The sequence below is a fragment of the Oncorhynchus kisutch genome, linkage group LG13, assembly GCF_002021735.2.
Source record: "Oncorhynchus kisutch isolate 150728-3 linkage group LG13, Okis_V2, whole genome shotgun sequence".
Lineage (NCBI taxonomy): Eukaryota > Metazoa > Chordata > Actinopteri > Salmoniformes > Salmonidae > Oncorhynchus > Oncorhynchus kisutch.
The window spans coordinates 13,628,493-13,647,949 of NC_034186.2; the positions used below are offsets into that span (position 1 = coordinate 13,628,493).

General features: G+C 43.4%; 1 protein-coding gene across 1 annotated transcript in view; it reads left to right on the plus strand.

Annotated features, from left to right (window-relative positions):
- Nucleotides 1-19,078, plus strand: part of efcab7 (EF-hand calcium binding domain 7) — a 20,491-nt gene extending 1,413 nt beyond the window's left edge. The window contains exons 4-14 of the mRNA XM_020499531.2: nucleotides 1,954-2,040; nucleotides 2,196-2,388; nucleotides 3,910-4,031; nucleotides 6,313-6,454; nucleotides 8,704-8,813; nucleotides 9,639-9,799; nucleotides 10,687-10,820; nucleotides 11,107-11,255; nucleotides 11,469-11,678; nucleotides 17,138-17,245; nucleotides 18,481-19,078. Coding sequence (XP_020355120.1) covers nucleotides 1,954-2,040; nucleotides 2,196-2,388; nucleotides 3,910-4,031; nucleotides 6,313-6,454; nucleotides 8,704-8,813; nucleotides 9,639-9,799; nucleotides 10,687-10,820; nucleotides 11,107-11,255; nucleotides 11,469-11,678; nucleotides 17,138-17,245; nucleotides 18,481-18,561 — 1,497 coding nt within the window. The 3' untranslated portion in view covers nucleotides 18,562-19,078. The remainder of the gene's footprint in view (nucleotides 1-1,953; nucleotides 2,041-2,195; nucleotides 2,389-3,909; nucleotides 4,032-6,312; nucleotides 6,455-8,703; nucleotides 8,814-9,638; nucleotides 9,800-10,686; nucleotides 10,821-11,106; nucleotides 11,256-11,468; nucleotides 11,679-17,137; nucleotides 17,246-18,480) is intronic.
- The last annotated feature ends 379 nt before the right edge of the window (nucleotides 19,079-19,457 follow it).

Genomic DNA, 19,457 nt, shown 5'->3' on the forward strand with positions numbered 1-19,457 from the left:
TCATGGTTGTGGTAAAGTTCTGCCTACGCCTTAGTGTGAAATGTATCTGTAATGCTGAGGCGGCATTGACACGCACTACGCTCTTAAACTCTTGATGGTTGCTAGGCAGCGGCCATTACTACTATCCTCCTGGCAGTTCTAAACTTTGCAAGTGTAACAGTATTGCTTCCGTCCTTCTCCTCGCCCATACCTGGGCTCGAACCACATCAACAACTGCCTCCCACGAAGCATTGTTACCTATCGCTCCACAAAAGCCAAAGACCTTGCAAAGCTATTAGCACGTACCCCGCTAACTAGCTAGCCATTTCATACCGTTGACACGAGGCATGTCACCTCACCCATGCCCGCACTGTTTTCTTAACCACAACTTGATGGATCCATAAAGAATTACTGTGGTAAAAAATATCACTGAATGATGAAAATATGGAAATAAAGTAGGCTGATGCAATGGAAGGCATCAAATTGTTGCTTATACTGAAACTCCCAAAGTCATCGAATTGTTCTAATACATTTGAAGCAACTCACTGGGCAGACAGTGGTTGGACCAACGTAGAATAGACGTTGAATTGACATCTATGCCCAGTGAGAATAGCCTACCTGCGTGTGGTCAACTATTTCAGCACCGTTTTATGCTTCTTTGAGACAAGCCTGATGACTCATCTGGATAAATCAATCAATGTCTGATTTTTGTTACATGTATTTTTCTTCTTCACAGAATCTCAGTTTGGATATTGGTTAGGCTACATTTAGGCAGTGGACATGTTAAATGAGTTGAGTGCTGCTCATGATCATCTTCTCTAGTTGGTTCATTCATTAGCACTGAACAGAACATTTTGCCAGCATGTTGTGTAGTTTAACAAGTGGATTACTTTGCTCTTCACTCGCGGCTAGGTAACCTAGGCCTACTCCTGGTCAAAAGCCTGTGACTTGTCTTAATCAGTCAATGTGATTTTGTTTCTCTGAATCGTCGTTTGTATATTTGGTTAATTCTCTGGCTGGGCAAATCTGTGGAGGTGGTATAGCACGTCTATTTGTTTCCTCATCTATCACTGATCAGAAACATTTAGCATGCATTAATGTGGCCTAAATCAAGCTTTGACCTATTATTTTGCTTGATCGCGTATAGGCAACTTCAAAAGCCTGCGGAGGTTGTGAAATATAAACACGACACTCGCGTGCTTTTGAAAACATATAGATTGCTATTATTTGATATGGGTATCATGATGAAGATACTCTCATTGTAAAGTCCTGCGGCTGCTCCTAACAAAGCGGAGGGAGGTTAGGAAAGACATTAAACGTGGATTTAAAAAAATCATGGGCTTGCTTTTGGCTCTGTTTTCAAAATATCACTTTAAAGCGGTTTCACACTTTGCCGTGATGCAAGTTGTGTGGGAAAAATATTTGGTGTATTTTATTCTGTTTATATTTCATTGTACTCTTAATCTACTCTAAAATATATATGTTGAATGTGAACATCGTGCCTTGTCTGTGAACATAATAACTAATGATTTCATGTGGATGGCCATATAGCCTATAGGCTGCACAGACCAGCAACATCATTCAACTCAAAATATGCTGTTCTATTCTTTTAAAAATATATTGTATTAGTCTTAAAATGTTTCTTAGGACCGAAAACAAATTAATAATGGATTTCTTTGTGATGGTGTATATTCAATGGATTTATTAAAATCGACGTCCACCCACATGGGCTCACGACTACCCCCACTCCTACAGTTGCCGGCATGTGCATGGGAGATAGAAAAGGCTGTCCCCAAAAATTATGTGGTAAAAATGGGACCGTATGAATTGTGTTCTAAAAAACAGGTAAAACACAAGTCTGTCTGTAAAGGGTGTTATGTCATCACAAGTTACTTACTTACACTGAGATCAAAGGCTCAATTGAGTCAATGGTATGTTGCTCAAAATTGATTATTAACTTTCTTGTTCTTCTAGAGAGGTGAAAAGATGGCTGCCAAGGAGGTGGATGCCATTTTTTCATTAGCTGATACTAACAAAGATGGCAAATTGGACTATGCCGAGGTGAGATTGGGATGAGAGTTTGCTATTTTTACCATACTTTTTCCTTGCCCTTTTACTGTAGGCCTACATGTATTACTCTAATTGTACTCTTTAGCGTGCACGTATTATACAGCCTTAACATAACAGCACTATATCATTGCCTGCTTTTGTCCCAGTTCTGCAGACTGTTGGAGTCCACGGCAGAGCAGTGTCAGATTGCAGCTCTGGAGAGACTGGAGGCTGATGCCAAGCTGAAGAGGCAGAACTTTGGCAACGAGTTAGACAGCCCTCCAAAGAGCTTAGCGTCCACCGCTGTGACTGTCCCCCAGCCACCTCACAAAACCGAGCCGGACATCACACTGAAGAAAGGTACTACAGATCTCTGGTAGAGGAGTGCTAGCCTAGAACAGTACTATGCATGTTTATACACACACACACACACACACACACACACACACACACACACACACACACACACACACACACACACACACACACACACACACACACACACACACACACACACACACACACACACACACACACACAGCCTATAAGTGCTCTCTTCTGGAGTAGTGTTAAGGAATAAGTAATAGGTCTGTTATTGATTGATTTTCCTCCCCTGATGACAAATCACCTCATTAAGACACTCCATGGATCATCATCTCCACACCATTACACCAGTTTGTTTGTAGGGAGGGGATTCTAAAGCATTGTGATTTAGGTAATCATATCTTCCATTATGAGGTAGGTTAACAGAGGGGGGGTGTGTGTAACGTCCCCCACTGAGAGACCCAGGGTAGACCTGGGTTCATATACTATTTGAAATAATTTCAAATACTTTAACTGGATGTGATTGAGTTTGCCTGGCATAATGGAACCAATAGAGACATTGCAAAACTGCAGACCCCGCCCATCTGGCGCTCCAGTCAGGCGTACGCTAAAAGTATTTGAAAGATTTCAAATAGTATTTGAACCCAGGTCTGAGCTAGGGCCAGGCAGGGCGGGCCAGGGATGTGAAGATGGAGTGGGTTGCTTTAAGTGGTCAGTCTGTGTTCATGTTATTGATTGGGGAGATCCCTCAACTGCTCTCTGAGACCATGAGGGATTAAACAGTCATCTAGGGGAAGGCCTCTCTAACCAGAGCTGCAAAAATAAATGAGTTGTGAGATACTGGCTGGATTATCCATCTATTGATTTATCTGTCCTTTACGTGTTAACACGCTTCTGACACAGTCTGCATGTGACCAAGGCCATGTGAGGCTTTTCTTGTGCTTCAAATGTTTTGACTGGTTATTTGGAGTTGATTTTTCACTGGTGTTGTTAGACTAGCTTCTTCTGACTAGAAGTCTTGTTTTACCCCCACATAAAACAGCTTGGTTAAATTTCAATTTCAACAATACATCATTGTCTCCGTTTTCCTAAACAGTTGTGATTTGGTCCTTTAAAATAGATCCCTGTGATTAATACACATTAGATCTTTGACAAATACCTTAATAGTGGAGCCATTCATTTAACTGGTATGTTAAGACGGTATAGCGGATCACATTACTCTGCATCTCTCTTCGATGGTCTGAGAAACAATCAAGCCCTAGATTATTGAATTTATATTTCCTGTTTTTAATTAGCAATGGAGGGAAAGTTGTACAAGATAATGGATTGGAAGGACTGTGATTGCACAATTTGTAATTTAGAATGCCTCCACAAATGAATTAACTAACGTGTTTGAACTTGAGATCACGTCTCACATTTTAATGATGGTGCTTGAGTAGCTCATATTTTTCAGGTGTCCTTGGCCCAAGGCTGGGTTTCTGGTGGGTTTCTTCTAGCTGGGTTTATCTGTTTAAGTTACAGATGTGTTTCTCCTGTGTGTGTCTGTATGTCTCTCAGACAGCAGATCGTCGTCCCGGCCCTCCTCAGCTCGTAGTAGACGGTCGTCACTGTCTAACGCCATCACCATGGCAGCCAGCAACACTAAGAGCGTCAAGCTGGCAGAGCCCACATCTATACAGGTACTACAGCCCTGGAACAGTCTGGACTCACATGTATATCGATCACACACTGGGTTATGGTTAACCTGTCTGTTTTCTCTGACAGAAATAATGTGGCTTAATAATTAATTGTCCGAGAGACGGTTGGGACGATGTATATACATACTACCGTTCAAAAGTTTGGGGTCACTTAGAAATGTCTGTGTTTTTAAAAGAAAAGCACCTTTTCTGTCCATTAAAATAACATCAAATTGAGTGGTTAGAGCGTTGGTCTAGTAACCGGAAGGTTGCAAGTTCAAACCCCCGAGCTGACAAGGTACAAATCTGTCGTTCTGCCTCTGCAGTTAACCCACTGTTCCTAGGCCGTCATTGAAATTAAGAATTTGTTCTTAACTGACTTGCCTGGTTAAATAAATGTAAAATAAAATTAAAAAATTGTTAATGTTGTAAATGACTATTGAAGCCGGAAACGGCAGAGGTGTAGAGAGGCGCATTATCAATTTGATGTTATTTTCATGGACAAATAATGTGTTTTTCTTTCAAGAACAAGGACATTTCTAAGTGACCCCAAACTTTTGAACGGTAGTGTAACTGCAGTTAGACCAAGATCGGGGTCTTTTGTCTTTGAGTTCTCCTCCTGAGTTCCTCATTGTGCACCCATTAGGCCTACCCACTAATATCGGAGCAGAGCAAGGATCCACCTTAGGTCACTTCAGTAACAGCCCTGAAGTCCATTGCTCTGCTCTGGTGTTAGTCCACTAGTAGGTATCAGGGCCTGGAGCCAGGCAGCATTGTTGTTGCTGTTTTGTTGTCATTGTGTGATGCCTTTTGGTGGCAAATTTACTCTGGGTCAGTCGATAAGTATAGAGTGTTGGTATTGATCCCATTCTCTTTGTTTGCACTCTTTTTGACTTCACCGTGGCTCGTTTTCTTTACTGCAACAAAACAAAAGAGAGAAAAACAATAGCTGTGCTCCCTGAACCTTCCTGGTCAGAGGAGTGTAATTGGAAAGTGCCAGATGGAGGAGAAGGTTAAACAATGTGTGTCTGGAGATTACCTGCTGGAAGGTCCTCATTGTACAGTATGTTGCTCCAGGCCTGTTCTGGGTTGATCGTTGGGAATAGGTAAGGCTGTCTAGAGCCATGTCTTAGGGCAAGGTAAGAATGTGTTTTAAAGGGAGGCAAGAAACCTTGTGGCCCTCAGAGGCCATGTAAATTAGGGCTGGGGCCAGAGTAGAGTGACTGAGTGACAGGGGCCTGTATTGGGCTGAAGCTGATCTCTGTCTGTGGGGGGAATTATTTCAGACCCCTTAAAGTAGTGGACGTGACATGCGCCCGGGGCAGGTGGCCTGATTTGATATTGGGACTTCTATGGTTTGATCCGCTGTATGTTTTACAACCTAACATAAATACTTTGAGGAAATAGCTTTGGTTTTAAGAGCCGACTCTTTTTTATTTTTTTCTGTCCAGACACAGTTTGTTTGTTTCTTTAACTTGGTGATTGACAGGTCACCTAAAAAGATGCCATTCCAGACTGTAAGGACCACCAGCAGTTATGTTTCATTGAATGTGTCTTCTATGGGTTAGGAATGAGAGAGCTTTTATGCTGTACATATCTGCATCTGGGATGGATGTTTGTGCTCTCTTTCAAATGATACAATTTCCCAAATATTAGGCCAACAATGTTGTGTGTTTAAATGTACTTGTCGAATAAAGGTGATTCTGATCACAGTTGTAATAGAGATTTAAAAAGCAGGCGGGAACAAAAAATGGAATTCATAAACATTGTTCAATAATCACGTTATGTTTTGGGAGGACAACTATTTAAACTATTTTGTTGAAAATATATATATATCAAAGCAATGCAATTTTCCAATAATCTGGCCCATTAGATGAGGCCTTTGTTTTCAAGCTGTTGTCTCCATGCTGCCATCTGGTGGTTGTATTTAGTGGTCTACTTGTTGGTGTTGCGTACTGAAGCAAGGTGCGGAAGCATAACATTGTGAATATGCTCTCTGAATTAGCATACTTAATGTGGGGCCATCATGCCCATTTATATCTGTCTGTTTAACGGATTTCCAAGTGAGTTATCATTTATATTTGTGACAAATTCAACATGATGCATCCCTTTAATATTTACTTCTCAGGGTATCGGTTTCCTCTTGTTTTGAAACCACCTGCACTAATGCATTGTTCAAGGATTGTAGGCCATTCTGTGAGCTTTTCATACATTATGTCAGTTAAAAGGCCCACTGGGATATTAAAGCAGTTTATGATAATAAAAAACATCTCCCCTTTGCCAGGACTGGCATCACACCTGTATGAAGGGTAGTTTCTTCCTTGAGGAGGATGGAGGCATCACGTCCCTGCAATACCGTCTCACCGTCCCCCAGACAGCCACTGTCTACCTCACCATCAGACCTCTCAACCTTAGCCAGAGACTTGGTAAGTCTACCTCACCATCAGACCTCTCAACCTTAGCCAGAGACTTGGTAAGTCTACCTCACCATCAGACCTCTCAACCTTAGCCAGAGACTTGGTAAGTCTACCTCACCATCAGACCTCTCAACCTTAGCCAGAGACTTGGTAAGTCTACCTCACCATCAGACTCTCAACCTTAGCCAGAGACTTGGTAAGTCTACCTCACCATCAGACCTCTCAACCGTAGCCAGAGACTTGGTAGGTCTACCTCACCATCAGACTCTCAACCTTAGCCAAAGACTTGGTAAGTCTACCTCACCATCAGACCTCTCAACCTTAGCCAGAGACTTGGTAGGTCTACCTCACCATCAGACTCTCAACCTTAGCCAGAGACTTGGTAAGTCTACCTCACCATCAGACTCTCAACCTTAGCCAGAGACTTGGTAAGTCTACCTCACCATCAGACTCTCAACCTTAGCCAGAGACTTGGTAAGTCTACCTCACCATCAGACTCTCAACCGTAGCCAGAGACTTGGTAAGTCTACCTCACCATCAGACTCTCAACCTTAGCCAGAGACTTGATAAGTCTACCTCACCATCAGACTCTCAACCTTAGCCAGAGACTTGGTAGGTCTACCTCACCATCAGACTCTCAACCTTAGCCAGAGTCTTGGTAGGTCTACCTCACCATCAGCACGGTTGGGTAGGTAACTTTCTAAATGTAATCTGTTAGTTACTAGTTACCTGTCCAAAATTGTAATCAGTGACATCACTTTTTGATACTTGAACTCAGTAATGTAATCTGATTACTGTCAGTTACTTTTATATTACTTTCACCTTAATAGGCATTAGAAGAAGAAGAAAAATGTGCCTCTCGATGATTTTGTTGTCATGGAGGACTGATTGGGCTCATTGCTTCGAGTTGAAAAATAATTGCTGCTCTCATGGAATGGCATTCTTTGAGCACTACTGATAAGTTCTATTTGCATGTGAAAGGAATGCCATATGCTGCATTTGATATTGGCCTATTGTTTACCTTTTTGTTGGTGACACTGATAATATGCAGTTGTTTAAGTGTTACAAAGTGTGCGAGTTTGAGAATGTGTCCATTAGGCTTATCAGCAAAAAATGTATTGAGCTATAAAATCCCCACTTGTGGTCTTAAATTCAACTAGTTTTTGACAGTATGGATCACAATACCATGGAGGAGTTTAGAAGAGAGACACTCCCTCAAACTTTTATTCCATAGGCAAGGATCCACGTGGACCGCTGGGATCCGCGCAACTATGCTACTGTTGCAAGAGCTTATTTTTCACTGGCTGTCCACTGGTCGCAAAAAACAAGGATTTATAGGCAGCTTAAACTTCCTCAATTCAACCATTATTGGGTTAAAATACACATACGACCACAATCTGTAAGGCCCAAATAGCTAAATGAGTGAGCAACAGTTTGATTCACATGTTTATTTATTTTTTATTTCACCTTTATTTAACTAGGCAAGTCAGTTAAGAACTAATTCTTATTTTCAATGACGGCCTACCCCAGCCAAACCCTAACCTGGACACCGCTGGGCCAATTGTGCGCCACCATATGGGACTCCCAATCACGGCTGGTTGTGATACAGCCTGGAATCGAATCAGGGTCTGTAGTGACGCCTCTAGCACTGAGATGCAGTGCCTTAGACCGATGCGCCACTCGGGAGCACCACGTCATTGCGCTATGTAGATACCGTATCAATAATAAGTGATATCCAGATCGCCTGTCAGCTACACCACTGCTGTCGTCCATGCCTCCAAGCGTTTATTCAAATTGGATGTATAATCTTTGGATGCCGCCAGCAGTTGCACCATTGGAAGACGTAGCTTGGACTGTAGCCTGCAAAAGCCTTAATCCAGCTCTTTTCCCGTGATCTATCAAACGCATTCTGTGTGTCATCATAGTGTTCTATGACTTGTGGTCAGACTCGCTTCGGGGGAACAAACTTAAACTTGAGCCTGTTTTCAATGCTGATTTGAATGTCATTGAGAATAGAAAGGTGTCATAAATATTTTTTTCGCAAACATCCTTTCTGAATTTAAAAGTAATCCTAGATATTTTAGATGGTAATGGATTACAGTTAGTTTTATTGTAATCCGTTACTCCCCAACCCTGACCATCAGACCCCCCCAATGTTTTGATATTTGCAATTGAGGACTGGAATGTAACCTTTTTGGAATGTAACCTTTTTGGAATGTAACCTTTTTGGAATGTAACCTTTTTGTCCTGTTTCTTAGAAAAGCCCTCATCCTGGATGTCGGTGGACACAGCTGTCTTTGTGGTGTCAGGAAAAGACACTAAAGAGGACTCTACTTTGGTGTGTTTCACTGAGTCAAGAGACAAAGAGGTCAGTCCTTAATTATTGTAAATGTCATGCATGATGACCATTTTCAAATGAAACAACCTCCAATTTAGAGAGCGAGAGAGTATATTTGTAGTAGAGGTCTTCATGGGTCCGGGTGGACTCGATTGGATTCGGGGCTGAAATTCTACCTTGTTCCTCTGGTCCGGGACGTGTCCTGTTTGATTATCGACCACGGTTCTGCATAGCATGTTTATTTTACTCTAACAAGGTGAATTTATTGACTTCTAGAAGGCCTAGCCAGCTTGACTGATGAACATACTTTTTGTTTTGTCACTCCGGGCCAATCGAGTCTGGTCGAGACCCAGATCCGTTAGGGTCTAATTGTCCTCCGGCCTGTCCGGGTGCAACTTTTTGGACCTGTGAAAACCTCTCATTTGAATTATAAACTGGTTGGTTCGAGCCCAGAATGCTGATTGGCTGACAGCCATGGTATATTAGACCGTATACCACGGGTATGACAAAACATTTATTTTTTCTGCTCTAATTACATTGGTAACCAGTTTATAATAGCAATAAGGCACCTCAGAGGTTTGTGGTATATGGTTTATATACCACGGCTAAGGGCTGGGTCCAGGCACTGCCCTTAGTGATGCGTCGTGCCTAAAAACAGCCCTTAGCCGTGGTATATTGGCCATATATCACACCCCCTCATGCCTATTGCTTAAGTATAGTATGAGAATAGCCTTTCAAACTGTCTCTTTCAAATGTTTACTGACCTCTAGTGGCCAGCTGTGATACCGTTCACCTCCAGTGATTATGTACAAAACTTAAATTGAAAACCCTAACAAACATTGTTCCTGAAAACAGAAGTGTTGCTGGAAGGGGGAGCTGAGTGCTGGTACCTACTGCCTCCTTCCCTTCACCACGAGCTGTAGGCTGAGGAAGAGGACCAGGAAGAGTGTGTCTAAACCAGTCACGCTGGTCAACAGGACTGACACAGGGGAGCTGGACCTCACTAGGGACTTCAGGTGAGTTATACACCCCTAACTGTTACACACCTGCTAGAAATGATGAGGAGTAATATTATACAGTATTAACACCAGTATCACTATATTTATTCCATTGCATAATGAAAACACTCGAAGCAGACCAAACTCTTTGGTCCTTTAAAAACTTGCTGTATGTAAAGTATTGTGTGCTATAGGTTAGAAAATAAATCGATGTGACTCTGGATGACAACATAATGATATTTGTTTCCAACATTAGGGCTGTTTTAAATCCGCTTCATGTTTTGTTTCCTTGCCACGATACTAATAAGTATAGCAGTACTGGTATCGTCCTGTCCCTAGTAGTTGCCCTGTACAATGTGAACCTTAAATTCATTATCAGAGGCAAAATATTTGTATTATTGTGAAAGGTGCCGGATGTTGTGTATTAATGTCCACAGTACATATCAAATGTGAAAGGTGCCGGATGTTGTGTATTAATGTCCACAGTACATATCAAATGTGAAAGGTGCCGGATGTTGTGTATTAATGTCCACAGTACATATCAAATGTGAAAGGTGCCGGATGTTGTGTATTAATGTCCACAGTACATATCAAATGTGAAAGGTGCCGGATGTTGTGTATTAATGTCCACAGTACATATCAAATGTGAAAGGTGCCGGATGTTGTGTATTAATGTCCACAGTACATATCAAATGTGAAAGGTGCCGGATGTTGTGTATTAATGTCCACAGTACATATCAAATGTGAAAGGTGCCGGATGTTGTGTATTAATGTCCACAGTACATATCAAATGTGAAAGGTGCCGGATGTTGTGTATTAATGTCCACAGTACATATCAAATGTGCCGCTCTATATCTGTGAAGAGGATTGTTGCTGACCTGGACAATGCTTCCTTCCTACCACAGGGGGGCGCTGTCTGATATCTTTGAGGTGATAGACCTGGATGGGAACGGCCTCCTCAGTCTGGAGGAGTACAACTTCTTTGAGCTCAGGACCAGTGGAGAGAACTGTGATGAGGAAGCATGGGCTGTCTGCAAAGGTGAAATATACCTGATCTATACAAATGGATAATATAGTAGACTGCTATCGTATGCCACCAGGTCATGTGTTGTTCCTGCTTTGTGCTGCTCGTGTTTTCTTTAATCAATGCTTTGGCTAGAGTCAAACCAGGCTGTTTTGAAAATGAAATGATTATTGTTTAGATTGAGTCTGATGGCAGTTTGACTCGGCCTTAAAGAACACACTACCTGTCCGGTGTATTAGTTGAATTTGGTTCAATTGATTCTTCAAGTGGTTCATGACTCCTCTATGTGACTCCCTCCCAGAGAACTTTGACACCCGGAAGAACCAGCTCAGTCGTCAGGGCTTCATGGAGCTCAACCTGATGGAGGCCAGCGAGAGGGGGGGAGACCCCACAGACCTCTGGGTAACGCTGGAGGCCATGGGCTACAACCGCAATCTGGAGATGGTGGAGGTGGGTCCTAGTGCTAGACACACACACACACACTGTTCCTTTGTGTGTATTAGCTACTGGTAGTAGCAGCACACAGAGCAGTAGCACTCAGCAGTACCATAGCACATCAAATATCAGACCAATACATACCTCCATTGAATCATCACAAATTGACTAACAATATTGTCTAACAAGTGCGGTATAAATAAATCCATCCTTCTCATCCTCCCCTAGGCATGTCCGTTCCTGATAGATGTTTACTGTGAGGAGGGTCAGTGTACTCTGCAGCCGGTCAGTCTGGAGTCAGGCCACAGGATCCTGAACACAGCCCTGCAGAGGTCCATCACGGCCAGGTCAGAGGTCAAAACCCTCAGGGGTCAGGAGAACGTCCTGGTCTACACCTACAGAGGAGAACACAGGATCTCCACCGTCATCGCCAACAAGGTGACTAGAATAAATAGTATTGGATTTTTTTGCATTGTGTTTTCAGAGGTTTTATTTAACCAACAAGATGATCAGCCACTAGAGGGGATATTCTGTATTTACTCTGATGATTGTGGGGCTCTATGGGGTGGCAGGTTGCCTAGTGGTTAGAGTGTTGGGCCAGTAACCGAAAGGTTGCAAGATCAAATCCCCGAGCTGACAAGGTATAAATCTGGCGTTCTGCCAAGTAAAATAAATTGTGATTCCTTCATATTTTTGATACACACTAGCCTGTTGAAGAAAAAAACATGGAGGTATCTTCATTTATCTGATCCGCTTTCAACCAAGTCTGTTTTTACATATTTCTGTATGTAAATTTGACCTGTAGGGAATTCTTTACAAGCCTACTACACCGGCTCTGACAGTCGTCGGTGTGGCAAGGCTTGCAAACTATTACGGACTACTAAGGGAAACCAGGCCGCGAGCTGCTCAGTGACGTGAGCCAACCAGACAGGCTAAATGCCTTTTATGCACTATATCTCTTGACACAATGATGAAAATAATCATGGCCTCTAAACCTTCAAGCTGCATACTGGACCCTATTCCAACTAAACTACTGAAAGAGTTGCTTCCTGTGCTTGGCCCTCATATGTTGAACATAATAAACGGCTCTCTATCCACCTGATGTGTACCAAACTCACTAAAAGTGGCAGTAATAAAGCCTCTCTTGAAAAAGCCAAACCTTGACCCAGAAAATATAAAAAAACTATCGGCCTATATCGAATCTTCCATTCCTCTCAAAAATGTTAGAAAAAGCTGTTGCACAGCAACTCACTGCCTTCCTGAAGACAAGCAATGTATACGAAATGCTTCAGTCTGGTTTTAGACCCCATCATAGCATCTGAGACTGCACTTGTGAATGTGGTAAATGACCTTTTAATAGCATCAGACCGAGGCTCTGCATCTGTCCTCATGATCCTAGACCTTAGTGCTGCTTTTGATACCATCGATCACCACATTCTTTTGGAGAGATTGGAAACCCAAATTGGTCTACACGGACAAGTTCTGGCCTGGTTTAGATATTATCTGTCGGAAAGATATCAGTTTGTCTCTGTGAATGGTTTGTCCTCTGACAAATCAACTGTAAATTTCAGTGTTCCTCAAGGTTCCATTTTAGGACCACTATTGTTTTCACTATATATTTTACCTCTTGGGGGATGTCATTCGAAAACATAATGTTAACTTTCACTGCTATGCGGATGACACACAGCTGTACATTTCAATGAAACATGGTGAAGCCCCAAAATTGCCCTCACTAGAAGCATGTGTTTCAGACATAAGGAAGTGGATGGCTGCAAACGTTCTACTTTTAAACTCGGACAAAACAGAGATGCTTGTTCTAGGTCCCAAGAAACAAAGATATCTTCTGTTGAATCTGACAATGAATCTTAATGGTTGTACAGTCGTCTCAAATAAAACTGAAGGACCTCGGTGTTACTCTGGACCCTGATCTCTCTTTTGACGAACATATCAAGACTGTTTCAAGGACAGCTTTTTTCCATCTACGCAACATTGCAAAAATCAGAAACTTTCTGTCCAAAAATGAAAAATTAATCCATGCTTTTGTTACTTCTAGGTTAGACTACTGCAATGCTCTACTTTCCGGCTACCCGGATAATGCACTAAATAAACTTCAGTTAGTGCTAAATGCGGCTGCTAGAATCCTGACTAGAACCCAAAAATTTGATCATATTACTCCAGTGCTAGCCTCCCTACACTGGCTTCCTGTTAAGGCAAGGGCTGATTTCAAGGTTTTACGGCTAACCTACAAAGCATTACATGGGCTTGTTCCTACCTATCTTTCTGATTTGGTCCTGCCTGGCCGGCCTGGCCGGTTCCCTTCTTTCCACTGGGATTCTCTGCCTCTAACCCTATTACAGGGGCTGAGTCACTGGCTTACTGGTGCTCTTTCATGCCGTCCCTAGGAGGGGTGCGTCACTTGAGTGGGTTGAGTCACTGACATGATCTTCCTGTCTGGGTTGGCACCCCCCCTTGGGTTGTGCTGTGGCGGAGATCTTTTTGGGCTATACTCGGCCTTGTCTCAGGATGGTAAGTTGGTGGTTGAAGATATCCCTCTAGTGGTGTGGGGGCTGTGCTTTGGCAAAGTGGGTGGGGTTATATCCTTCCTGTTGGGCCCTGTTTGGGGGTATCATCGAATGGGGCCACAGTGTCTCCTGACCACTTCTGTCTCAGCCTCCAGTATTTATGCTGCAGTAGTTTGTGTCGGGGGGCTAGGGTCAGTTTGTTATATCTGGAGTACTTCTCCTGTTTTATCCGGTGTCCTGTGTGAATTTAAGTATGCTCTCTCTAATTCTCTCTTTCTCTCGGAGGACCTGCGCCCTAGGACCATGCCTCAGGACTACCTGGCATGATGACTCCTTGCTGTCCCCAGTCCACCTGACCGTGCTGCTGCTCCAGTTTCAACTGTTCTGCATGCGGCTATGGAATCCTGACCTGTTCACCGGACGTACTACCTGTCCCAGACCTGCTGTTTCTGCTGGAGTGGTAGAGATACTCTTAATGATCGGCTATGAAAAGCCAACTGACATTTACTCCTGAGATGTTGACTTGCTGCACCCTCGACAACTACTGTGATTATTATTATTTGACCATGCTGGTCATTTATGAACATTTTAACAACTTGGCCATGTTCTGTTATAATCTCCACCCGGCACAGCCAGAAGAGGACTGGCCACCCCTCATAGCCTGGTTCCTCTCTAGGTTTCTTCCTAGGTTTTGGCCTTTCTAGGGTGTTTTTCCTAGCCATCGTGCTTCTACACCTGCATTGCTTGCTGTTTGGGGTTTTAGGCTGGGTTTCTGTACAGCACTTTGAGATATCAGCTGATGTACGAAGGGCTATATAAATACATTTGATTTGATTTATGCTTGCTTCGAGGCAAGCATCACTGACACATGCATGAGAGCACCAGCTGTTCCGGACGACTGTGTTATCACGCTCTCCATAGCAGATGTGAGGAAGACCTTTAAACAGGTCGACATTCACAAGGCCACGGGGCCAGACAGAGTACCAGGACGTGTACTCAGAGCATGCGCGGACCAACTAGCAAGTGTCTTCACTGACATTTTCAACCTGTCCCTGAACGAGTCTGTAATACCTAGATGTTTTAAGCAGACCACCATAGTCCCTGTGCCCAAGAAAGTGAAGGTAACCTGCCTAAATGTCTACCGCCCCGTAGCACTCACGTTGGTAGCCATGAAGTCCTTTGAAAGACTGGTCATGGCTCATATCAACATCATCATCCCAGAAATCCAAGGCCCACTCCAATTTGCATACCGCCACAACAGTTCCACAGATGACGCAATCTCAATCGCACTCCACACTGCACTTTCCCACCTGGACAAATGGAACACCTATGTGAGAATGTTGTTCATTGACTACAGCTCAGCGTTCAACACCATAGTGCCCACAAAGCTCATCACTAAGCTAAGGACCCTGGGACTAAACACCTCCCTCTGCAACTGGATCCTGGACTTCCTGACGGGCCGTCTCCAGGCGGTAAGGGTAGGCAACAACACATCTGCCACGCTAATCTTCAACACGGGGGCCCCTCAGGGGTGTGTGCTTAGTCCCCTCCTGTACTCCCTGTTCAGCTATGACTGCTTGGCCAAGCACAACTCCAACACCATTAAGTTTACTGACGACACAATGGTGGTAGGCCTGATCACCGACAACAATGAGACTGCCTATAGGGAGGAGGTCAGAGACCTGGCAGTGTGGTGTCAGGACAACAACCTCTCCCTCAATGTGAGCAAGACAAAGGAGGTGATCGTGGACTACAGGAAAAGGAGGGCCAAACACCCCCCCCCCCCCCCCCCCATTCACATCGACAGAGCTGTAGTGGAAAGGATCGAGGGTTTACACATCACCAACAAACTATCATGGTCCAAACACACCCAGACAGTCGTGAAGAGGGCACTGCAATGCCTTTTCCCCCCCAGGAGACTGAAAAGATTTTGCATGGGTCTCCATATCCTCAAAAAGTTCTGCAGCTGCACCATTGAGAGCATCTTGACCAGTTGCATCACCGCCTGGTATAGCAACTTCTCGGAATCCAACCGTAAAGCGCTACAGAAGGTAGTGCATACGTCCCAGTACATCACATCCATCCAGGACCTAGATACTAGGTGGTGTCAGAGGAAGGCCCAAAGAATTGTCAGACTCCAGTTACCCAAGTCATAGACTTCTCTCTGCTACCGCACGGCAAGTGGTACCGGAGTGCCAAGTCTAGGTCCAAAAGGCCCATATCCCCAAGCCATAAGACTGCTGAACAATTAAATAAATGCCCGTCCCCTTTGTTTTTACACTGCTGCTACTCGCTGTTTATTATCTATGCATAGTCACTTTACCCCTACCTACATGTACAAATTACCTTGACTAACCTGTACCCCAGCACATTGACTCGGCACCGGTACCCCCTGTATATAGCCTCGTTATTGTTATTTTACTGTGTTACTTAAAAAAAAAAAGTTTTACTTTAGTTTATTTAGTAAATATTTTCTTAACTGCATTGTTGGTTAAGGGCTTGTAAGTAAGCATTTCATGCTAAGGTCTGCTGCGCCTGTTGTATTTGGCGCATGTAACAAATAACATTTGATTTGAGAAATGTGTGTACATTAGACCTCCAACGTCATACATTGCTGCTAGTCTGGAACTGTTGAGGAGTGAGTCCATTATCACATAATGCTGTAATTGATATGCAGCTTACGCCTCCATTCACATGGCAACAGGATCCACACTGTGAGCATTTATGGTCACACATAGTGGGCAGAATAGTTTATGTGTGGAGCATTAAGATCATCAGAGTGCTGCAATTTCTTCTTGATTTAGTCGACTGTTTTTCTCCATGTACCTGGTAATACTATACTGTAGGAGGTATGTGTTATACTTTTTCAAATTAGCTTCGTAGTGAAAGCAGCCAGCAGTGAAGGGTCTGGGTGGAGGGTTTAGTAAGGAAATACTGTAGCCAACAGTGAAAGGTCTGGGTGGAGGGTTTAGTAAGGAAATACTGTAGCCAACAGTGAAGGGTCTGGGTGTAGGGTTTAGTAAGGAAATACTGTAGCCAGCAGTGAAGGGTCTGGGTGGAGGGTTTAGTAAGGAAATACTGTAGCCAGCAGTGAAGGGTCAGGGTTGAGGGTTTAGTAAGGAAATACTGTAGCAAGCTTGGTATCACAGCTCGTAAAGGAAATGTAGCAATCCATATGCATGGTTAAATGAACTCGTTTGAATTGTCCACCTACTTAGGCTACCACCAGCCCATTTCCCCAGTCGCTGGGCCATCATGTTAACCTGGTTAAACCAGACTAAACGCTGCACTCGCAATGGGCTAAAGACTCCATGACATTACCTATTGTTCTTTATGTAACAGTTCATGTAAAATCTCCCCTCTATACTATTGCAGACCAACCAGAAGGTGACGGTGCACGTGAACAACGAGCAGAGTAAGAACTGCAGCAGCAGCAGAGGGATGAGTGTGTTCGCTGTGGAGGTCCCTGCTAGAACCAAGATGGTGAGATACTGTACTCACAGAACACACTGTCCCATAGGACAGAGGTTGAGCTGTCTCCTATTCTTTCTTCTGCTTGATTCAGCAAAATGTTAAAGTTTATCATTATTTTTAGGCTTCATAGTTTGTGGGATGTACACTACATGACCAAAAGTTTGTGGAAACCTACTCGTTTAACATCTCATTGCAAAATTGTGGGCATTAATATGGAGTTGGTCCCACCTTTGCTGCAATAGCAGCCTCCGTTCTTCTGGGAAGGCTTTCCACTAGATGTTGGAGCATTAGTGAGGTCGGGCACAGATTTTGGGCAATTAGGCCTGGCTCGCATTCGGCGTTCCAATTCATCCCAAAGGTGTTTGATGGGGTTGAGGTCAGGGCTCTGTGCAGGCCAGGCAAGTTCTTCCACACCGATCTCGATAAACCACTTCTGTATGGACCTCGCTTTGTGCACGTGGGCATTGTCATGCTGAAACAGGAAATGGCCTTCCTCAAACTGTTGCCACAAGGCTGGAAGCACAGAATCGTCTAGAATATAATTGTATGCTGTAGCATTAAGACTTCCCTTTACTGGAACTAAGGGGCCTAGCCCGAACCATGAAAAACAGCCCCTGACCATTATTCCTCCTCCACCAAACTTTACAGTTGGCACTACGCATTCGTGCAGATTTGTCTGTCAGACTGCCAGATGATGAAGCGTGAATCATTTATCCAGAAAACGCGTTTCCACTTCTCCAGAGTCCAATGGCGGCGAGCTTTACACCACTCCAGCCGACGCTTGGTATTGCGCACAGTGATCTTAGGCTTGTGTACAGCTGCTTGGCCATGGAAACCCATTTCATGAAGCCTAGACGTTTACACTTCACAATAACAGTACTTACAGTTGACTGGGGCAGCTCACAGGCATGGCACAGGCATGGCACAGGCATGGCTGTGTGCTTGATTTTATACACCTGTCAGCAACGGGTGTTGCTGAAATAGCCGAATCCCCTAATTTGAATGGGTGTCCACATACATTTGTGTATGTTAAATCGACAGATTTGACCTCCATTGAGCAGTTAATGCTCTATTTCTCCTGTTGTGTAACATATGTTGATGGGTGTAAAGGAGAGATCAACCACACTTGCTCTCTCTTAAGAGGAAACAGAAGCAACACGTTACTTCAAGAAGCATTCAAGTTTCTCAATGGGGCAAGTGTAATAATGTTTTTCACTTGAAATGGTCTTTGTCATGTCTCTCAGGTGTGCCAGCATGTCCTGCCCATCAACGAGCACCAGGAGTGGACCTACAGCTGTGTGGAGAGCATTATACCATGCCAGTGAAAGTGATAAGACAGCAACCCTAATATTACCATGGTACTTTATAAAACATACTAATAGAAAAGGGACAGTGGGCCAACAGCTATTTATAGCCAACGGGAAACTGAATTAATGAATAATACTATATGTATGTAACATGTGCCTTTGTGATAGTGGTGTGTAGTTGTGTTTTTCCATGGAATTGTATGAAATTATGTTGATTTTGAAAAATCTTTAATGGAAATGGAACTATAATAGAGATACTGTAGATAATGATACTGAACTAATATTTGCACTGATTTATAATATTTTTAACACTCAATTTTCATTGTACTGTGACTCCTATAATAATGTGTATAATTTTGCAATAGTACATAGTTTTATCACATGCCTTTTATATACGAATATGATGTGCATTGTAACATGTTTTAACAAGTGTGCTCAAGTGTCATATTTACAAACAATATGGTATATAACAATATTACATTATTACGTATGTCTGTCGAAACTCAAAAATAAATCTCAAATTTAAAATAATGGATTAACTTGTAGACATTGTGAGATGCCTATTCACCACACTGCTCTGGAGCCTTGTTCACCACACTGCTCTGGAGCCTTGTTCACCACACTGCTCTGGAGCCTTGTTCACCACACTGCTCTGGAGCCTTGTTCACCACACTGCTCTGGAGCCTTGTTCACCACACTGCTCTGGAGCCTTGTTCACCACACTGCTCTGGAGCCTTGTTCTTGCACCATTTTCACGCTACTGAGCACTGGCCTGGTTACACATCCACCATAGCTGCTGGAACCATGTTTCAAAGAATAATGTGAAAAGAAAATAGCACAGAACGGTTCAGGTTGTCTTGATAGTGCAACAAGGGTGTGAGAGCCCTGTGAGAGTTGCCTGGCAGTCAGACACG